Raw genomic sequence first — 9,392 nt, 5'->3', positions numbered from 1 at the left:
ATAAACAAGTACTTATTGTAGTACAAGTTCTATAATAGGTGTATATAGTAATTGTTTATTGTTGCCATAGCAATTAGACAAACATGACAGTTTAAAATATAATCTTTTAGTTTTTTTTAAAATAATATTAATAATTATACTTTTTCATAAATTACGTCAACTAAAAATAAAATTCTAGAATGTTTTAGCCGTACTTCGTGGTGATCAGTCACTAAAACACCGGGGTAAAAAAGTACTGGAATCGGGACCATTGGACAATATATTTGTCTATTTGATGACACACGGTGGCCCACAAGTGCTGGCCTTCCCCTACGGTGGCTACTTGTTTGCCAAAGATATTATAGCAACATTCAAGGATATGTATGCTAATAGACGATACCGACAACTAGTCATACATGTAGAAGCATGCGAATCGGGATCTATGTTTCAAAATATAATGCCCCCGGATATTGGTGTCTATGCTGTAGCATCGTCCCAACCAACACAAATGAGCCGGGTAGCCGGTTATGATAGTAAACTAATGGATTTTACTGGTAATTTTACTATTTTAGCATGCTAAATTAAGTCAGTTAACTAAGATAATTATTATAAATTAACTAAAGTAGTTAGAATAAATTAATTAAGATAATTATTATAAATTAATTAAGATAATTATTATAAATTAATTAAGATAATTATTATAAATTAATTAAGATAATTATTATAAATTAATTAAGATAATTATTATAAATTAATTATGATAATTATTATAAATTAATTAAGATAATTATTATAAATTAATTATGATAATTATTATAAATTAATTAAGATAATTATTATAAATTAACTAATATAATTATAATAAATTAACTAATATAATTATAATAAATTAACTATGATAATTATAATAATTAATTATAAGTTAATTAAATAAGTTAACTAAGATAATTTAAGTTAATTAATCAAATATAGAAATATAAATATTTAAAATAATATAATTATTTTTTTTATTTTAAATTAATAATATGTTAACAAAAAGTAATTAATTAATTAATTGTTTGTTTTTTCCAAACAATTAGCCGGTTATTTTGCAATCACATGGTTAAACCATACAGAGGACAGGCATCGGGAATTACTGGACGACCAGTTTGACTATATTAGATCCCAAACAGCTAAAGACTATTACGATCCCTATACAGGTCTGAAATGGCATCAAAATGCCGGCCATTACGGTAACCTATCCATTGGACGGTTAGATATTGGCCAGTTTGAGGGTCCCAAACCATACAAGATAGCTACTGGTGGTGATAGTGATCATCATAATGATGATGAGCACCGGGAGACAGTCAGTATGCGTGATGTTCAGGTAGTCGTAGCCGAAAAACGGTTACTACTGGCCGTCAGTACCAGTGATAAGCTTCGGGCAATTGATCAGTTGAAACACCAACTACTGGGTCGTCAATTAGTTAATAAACTGTTTGAACAGTTTGCCGGAGTAGTTGGACAGTTGTTGTCGACGACGACGACGACGATGACGACTGGTTTGGACAGTCAGCTATTGGTGGACCAGGAGTTGGTATCTAATTGTTATGAGCTGTTTGTCAATACTTTTCAATCAAAGTGTTTCAATATGAATAAGGTTTGCCTGTCTGTCCCCTATGTGTTAACTATATATACATAACTATATATCATATATAATAAGTCTATGAATTTATATATATATATACTGTATATATGTTTTTTGTGGGTTTAATATATTATTAATATATTATACTGTATATACAGAATCCATACGTTTTGGGCAAACTTAACGTATTTGTCAATATCTGTGAACACTTGACGGCCAGACAACTGGCCATTGCATTGAACCAATTGGTCGGTCAATGCGAGACCACTAACGCTATTGTCGGCCACTAAAGACCCGAAGCATATCATATGAAAAAATTAATTAATTAATAGATAAATAAAAGTAAATAACTAAATAATAAATTAATTGCATAAAATATTGTATACTTTATATACATTAATTATTTAATTAATTAAACAATTTAATAAAAAAGTTTTATTTAAGATAATTATTAATTTATATTCAATATATTTAACTAATAGTAGTTCTCTAATTAAAATTAAATAAACTATTATTATTATTTTTTTAAAATACTATTATTATTCAAAATAATCGTCTAATAATTTATTATATTTATCTATAATGTACTTTACATATATATTTTTTTATAATATTAATGAGTAATCAGTAAATAAATCAGTATTAAATAATCTAAATTATTTATAATATTTACAAAATAAATAAAAACAAATTATTTAATTTATATTTTTTCTAAATAGTTAAAATATCATAATAAAAAATAGTATTATTTGTATATTATTATTATTAGTATTATTAGAATAAATTATATTAAAATAATAATTATAGCATTTTATTCAAAAAAAATACATTTAGATAACAAATTATTATATAATTTATTTATATAGGCAATAATATATGTAATTTTATAAATAATTATAATAATATTTTGAAACATTTTTTTTATACAAATTTAAAATTATTTTTAATGTATATATAGTATATATATATATATTATTATGTATATGTATATATGTTTATAGTTTTATACAGTATATATATATAACAACAAAAAATACCTTGGCAACTATGATAGTAGCAGTTATGCAATTAAATTATTTAATATTAAATACAAATAAAATTTTAAAAATATATTATAGCTTAGATATTAAAAATATCAATATTACTATTCAAAATTATTAACAAACAAAATAAATATACTTAAAATGATTGATAATAAAAGATTATTAATAAAAAAATATTTACAATTAAATATAATACTATTAATAATTATATATATATATATATATATATATATATAAAGTATTATTCAAACATCAAAATTCAATTTATTGTTTGACATATAACGGAAAAAATTCAATTTTTTTTAACATATAATAAAATTAATTTATATTATTTAAATTATATATGATTATATACAATGTTTATTGTTAGCTACAATATAAATATAATACAAAATATAATTAAAATAATAATTACTATTTTAAATGTTAAATTAGACACTAGACTACAAGTTTTTACTATTTTTCTATTGTATTAATTTCTACTATTTTTTTAAAATTAATAAATATTCAACAGCAAAATAAAAACATTTATTTAGAATATTATATATATATATATAGTAATCATAACTAAAATATTACATTAAAAAATATAGCAATATATATACTTGATAATATTCTTAATAATATCAATTCAAAAAAAATGTTATTGAAAATTAAAGTTAAATATTCTATATATTTATTATTTTTAGCTATTTTTTTGTATCAATTCTATAGAATTACTAATAAATATTTAATGTTTGAATCAAATATTGATTACAATTTAATTACAAACACTGAAATACCGGCGCTAACATTATGTGTGGATAAATTAACATAACAATATTTGACGTAAAATTATTTGGATACCAATACACAATTAAAAGTAATGTTAAATTTTATATTGATAATTTTAACACCAATTTAACACTAATTGAACAATTAAATAATATGAAATCATTAGAACATAATATTGATTGCAAAGTTTTTAACAATACTAGTAGTTATGAAAAATATGAAAATTGTTTTACATTTTTATCTATTAGTAAATCAATTAACTATAATGATATTTGTTATGCATTTAGAATAAAATCCAATAAGTTCCAAAATTGATTTACAATCGAAATTAATTTATGAATTAATTATTCATGATAAAAATAAATTTTCTAATAAATTAATAAACTTGTTGATTCATTCACCAACTGATAATATTTATAATAGTTATCTACATAAAATCATTAGGTATACTATTAAATAAAAATCATCTATCTTATATAAGTTATAGTCGCACATTAATATCTTATAAAACAATTAATAATTATAGTTGGAATAGTTGGATATGTTTTGATAATATCACTAATAAATAATGTATTACTGATTGTATTGTTGATGCAATTATTAATCAAACAATTTATTTAATTTTATATATCTTAAATATTTTATATAATCATATTTTTGGCATTCATCATTAGAAAAGTATAAAGCCAGTGGTAATCGAAAATTTAATAAAATATCACAAAAAAAAATTTTTTTGAAATTAAAAAACAACTGCACCGCAAAATGCAAATCAATTCATAGCTGTTTAAAAAATTATTATCAATTAAGTCAACAACAAATTGAATTCCCGCAAACTCAACTAAATCAATCATATTTATTATCAAATTATCCGGATATTTTTATTAAAAAACTAATTAAAATAACAACTGAAGATTATATATTTTTTATTGGATCATTATTTGGATTAATTTTTGGTTCATCATTAAGTTCACTAACTTATAAAGGATGTAAATTTATAATTAAAACTCAATTATCTAATAATAATAATATTCAAAACAATTTACTGTTTAGCCACTGTTTACAGCTTAATAATAAATATTAATATAATTTATGAACATTTTTAATTAATTAATTTATTTATTTATTTATTTGGTCTCATTATAATTAAGATCCCAGCAAATATAGACCAATCACTTGCCTAACAACAATGTATAAAATCCTAACATCCATAATATCAACAAAAATATATAATCATTTAAGCAACAACAACATAATAGCTGAAGAACAAAAAGGCTGTATAAAACACTCAATGGGCTGTAAAGAGCAATTAACAATAGACAATATCATAACAATAAGAGCTCGTCAAAAACATAGAAATCTTGAAATGGCATACATAGACTATAAGAAAGCATTCGATTCAGTCCCACATAAATGGTTATTAAGAGTGTTAAAACTATATAAAATTGACAACACACTGATAAACACATTAGAAAATATGATGAAAAAATGGAAAACTAAATTGTGTGTCAATATGAATAATGGAACAAAAATAAGTACAGAAATTAAAATAAACAGAGGAATATTTCAAGGCGACTCGCTCAGTCCTCTGTGGTTCTGCTTAGCCTTAAATCCACTGTCATCATTACTCAAAAAGTTAAAAGGCGTAAATCTAAAGTCAAATGATACAAAATATAATCTAACACATCTACTATATATGGACGATTTAAAACTATACGCCGAAAAAGAATCTGATTTAAATGCAATGATAAAAACAACAGAAACTTTCTCCAATGACATAAATATGGAATTTGGATTAGATAAATGTGCTATAATGAAATTGAAAAGAGGTGTCTACTCAGAAAGACCTGAGTACGAAACTGATAATGGATATATAAAGGAACTAGAAAATGGAGATATATACAAATATTTAGGTATTAAACAAATGCATAAATCTAAAATGACAGCAGTTAAAGAAGAAATAAAGAAAACATTAAATCAAAGAATCATTAAAATACTAAAATCTCAACTAAACTCAAACAACAAATTCAAAGCCATAAACACTTGGGCAATACCTGTACTGACATACTCGTTCGGAATAATAAAATGGAGTAAAACAGAACTCGAGACCATCGAAAGACATATAAGGCGACAACTTACAATGTTTGGAGTACACCACCCTAGAAGTTCTGTAGCACGACTATGTGTTAGTAGAAAACATGGGGGTAGAGGGTTACTAAACATTGTAAGCCTTGAGGCCAAACAGCGAGAACTGTTGAGAAAATACCATCAACAAAAATGCTATGTCTCAGAGCTCCACAAAATAACATCAACACTCGATTACAACTACACACCTCTAAACCTCAGCAATATTGAACATCAAATAGATATACAAAATGAAAAAGAGAGGATTAACACATGGGCCTCAAAAGAACTCCACGGAAGATACCGGGCAGAACTCAACCAAACACACGTAGACGAAGAAATGTCTACAAAATGGTTGAAGTACGCCGGTCTTCACGGAGAGACAGAGGGGTTCATGATGGCAATACAAGATCGAGTGGTTCCGACCCGTAACCATCAGAAATATATCCAAAAGCTAAACATACCAACAGACAAGTGCAGGATGTGTCATATGGAGTCCGAAACAATAGAACATATACTAAATGGGTGTAAAGTACTCACAAATACCGAGTACCTAAGCCGTCACAATCAAGTAGCCAAGATCATACATCAGGAACTGGCAATAAGATTCGGACTAATCAAAGACCCATTACCATACTATAGATACGAGCCACAAAGTGTAATGGAAAACAACAGTGCCAAGCTCTACTGGGATAAAGAAATAAGAACTGATAAGACTGTGGCCCACAACCGCCCAGATATAGTCCTAGTAGACAAACATCAAGATAAGGCGTATATAATAGACATAGCGGTCCCACTAACACATAAATTACAGGACACGCATAGTGAGAAACGTCGGAAATATACAGACTTGGCCTATGAGATCAATAAGATGTGGCGCATTAAGAAAGTTGAAATAATACCTATAATACTGTCATCAATGGCCGTAATACCGAAAAATCTGGCCCTAAGTATGGAATCACTTCAAATAAGAAAAACTAAGATCTATGAAATGCAAAAAGCAGTGATACTTCAGAGTTGTAGAACAGTCAGAAAAGTACTAGATTTGAGTTGAATATAACCAGTCGTGTCTCTGCCACCAAAAGTGGCCGACACAACTGTGATCACACCGGAACAACCGTGATATACAAAGATAATAATAATAATAATAATAATAATAATAATAATAATAATAATAATAATAATAATAATAATAATAATAATAATAATAATAATAATAATAATAATAATAATAATAATAATAGTAATAATAATAATAATAATAATAATAATAKTAATAATAATAATAATAATAATAATAATAATAATAATAATAATAATAATAATAATAATAATAATAATAATAATAATAATAATAATAATAATAATAATAATAATAATAATAATAATAATAATAATAATAATAATAATAATAATAATAATAATAATAATAATAATAATAATAATAATAATAATAATAATAATAATAATAATAATAATAATAATAATAATAATAATAATAATAATAATAATAATAATAATAATAATAATAATAATAATAATAATAATAATAATAATAATAATAATAATAATAATAATAATAATAATAATAATAATAATAATAATAATAATAATAATAATAATAATAATAATAATAATAATAATAATAATAATAATAATAATAATAATAATAATAATAATAATAATAATAATAATAATAATAATAATAATAATAATAATAATAATAATAATAATAATAATAATAATAATAATAATAATAATAATAATAATAATAATAATAATAATAATAATAATAATAATAATAATAATAATAATAATAATAATAATAATAATAATAATAATAATAATAATAATAATAATAATAATAATAATAATAATAATAATAATAATAATAATAATAATAATAATAATAATAATAATAATAATAATAATAATAATAATAATAATAATAATAATAATAATAATAATAATAATAATAATAATAATAATAATAATAATAATAATAATAATAATAATAATAATAATAATAATAATAATAATAATAATAATAATAATAATAATAATAATAATAATAATAATAATAATAATAATAATAATAATAATAATAATAATAATAATAATAATAATAATAATAATAATAATAATAATAATAATAATAATAATAATAATAATAATAATAATAATAATAATAATAATAATAATAATAATAATAATAATAATAATAATAATAATAATAATAATAATAATAATAATAATAATAATAATAATAATAATAATAATAATAATAATAATAATAATAATAATAATAATAATAATAATAATAATAATAATAATAATAATAATAATAATAATAATAATAATAATAATAATAATAATAATAATAATAATAATAATAATAATAATAATAATAATAATAATAATAATAATAATAATAATAATAATAATAATAATAATAATAATAATAATAATAATAATAATAATAATAATAATAATAATAATAATAATAATAATAATAATAATAATAATAATAATAATAATAATAATAATAATAATAATAATAATAATAATAATAATAATAATAATAATAATAATAATAATAATAATAATAATAATAATAATAATAATAATAATAATAATAATAATAATAATAATAATAATAATAATAATAATAATAATAATAATAATAATAATAATAATAATAATAATAATAATAATAATAATAATGCTAAACTAAAATACTAGTAATAAATTTATTAAAGTTTTAATAATAGGTAAAAAACAATAAATACTTACCGTAATTATTTATAAATAATAATATTTTTTTTAATTATATATCAATATTATCTGAAAATATACTGTATATAAATAGTATAAATATTTTGTATACTTGTTATTAAAATCTACAGTAATTGAAAAAATACAAAACAATATATTTATAAACTGTAATTTTCTATACTATATATATAATGATAATATTTTTTAACAAATAAATTATTTAAATTATAATTTAATAAAAAATAATTTAAACCTAAAATAAATACTAATATATATATATCTAATGAATTCAACATTAGATTTGACAACTGTTTGGTCATTATTGTTATATACTGGCAATACTATTGACTATATTAAAAATGATCATGCTGATTTATGGCATAGATTTGATTTTGGCAAAAATATTACACAAATTGATTGCAATAATAATCTAGATATTAGTTTTCTAGATAATAATAATAATACTACTACTAATAATAATAATACAACTATATCGTTGATTACCAAATTTTATTATGTAATTGTATTAATTATACTAAATCATCATAAATTATAATGTTTTTTTTTTAAAAAATTATATTTAATATTATAGTTATATTATGAATTCGACCATGTTTATTATGCAAAATTATCATTGAATTTATTGTTGGAGCTAGCTAAAAAACAAAATACAACGTAAGTATTTTTTAAATGTTATATTAATATTATTATTAATATTAGTATATTTAATAAAATTATTTTAATATTATTATTTTAATATTATTATTTTAATATTAATATTTATTATTAGTATATTTAATATTAGTATACTAAATATTATTATTTTAATATTATTATTATTTTATTATTATTATTATTTTAATATTATTTTAATATTATTATTATTTTATTATTATTATTATTAAATATCTTATTTATACTTTTAAAATTTTTTACTATTAATAACAACATTTAAATACAAATATTGTTACTAATTATATATATATAATTTTTTTTTAAAAATATAAAGCCTTCAATTGATTATAATTGATTGCCCTGATGATTATCCAAACATTACGCAATTACTAGATAGG

General features: G+C 19.8%; 2 protein-coding genes across 2 annotated transcripts in view; both read left to right on the top strand.

Annotated features, from left to right (window-relative positions):
• LOC128953231 (legumain-like) overlaps positions 1-1,901 on the top strand; it is a 4,152-nt gene extending 2,251 nt beyond the window's left edge. Inside the window, exons 3-5 of the mRNA XM_054298706.1 lie at positions 179-533; positions 1,059-1,618; positions 1,765-1,901. Of these exons, the coding sequence (XP_054154681.1) occupies positions 179-533; positions 1,059-1,618; positions 1,765-1,896 (1,047 nt within the window). The 3' untranslated portion in view covers positions 1,897-1,901. The remainder of the gene's footprint in view (positions 1-178; positions 534-1,058; positions 1,619-1,764) is intronic.
• Positions 1,902-5,203: 3,302 nt separating this feature from the next.
• On the top strand, positions 5,204-6,598 carry LOC128953353 (uncharacterized). Its single transcript, XM_054298838.1, has 2 exons — positions 5,204-5,333; positions 5,454-6,598. The coding sequence occupies exons 1-2, from the start codon at positions 5,204-5,206 to the stop codon at positions 6,596-6,598; spliced, it is 1,275 nt and encodes a 424-aa protein (XP_054154813.1).
• The last annotated feature ends 2,794 nt before the right edge of the window (positions 6,599-9,392 follow it).

This window comes from Oppia nitens, unplaced genomic scaffold (assembly GCF_028296485.1).
Source record: "Oppia nitens isolate AA-2021 unplaced genomic scaffold, nextdenovo-longstitch-racon4-pilon3 scaffold21_pilon_pilon_pilon, whole genome shotgun sequence".
Classification (NCBI taxonomy): Eukaryota; Metazoa; Arthropoda; class Arachnida; order Sarcoptiformes; family Oppiidae; genus Oppia; species Oppia nitens.
Note: the sequence above shows the minus strand (reverse complement) of the source record. Positions and strands in the feature narration are given on the sequence as shown.

Excerpts from the sequence above, each read along its gene's own strand:
- LOC128953353 (XM_054298838.1), top strand. The coding sequence starts at position 5,204 with ATGGAATTTGGATTAGATAAATGTGCTATAATGAAATTGAAAAGAGGT. Across the intron at positions 5,334-5,453 it reads AGATATATACAAATATTTAG|CCATAAACACTTGGGCAATA; the intron begins GTATTAAACAAA and ends ACAAATTCAAAG.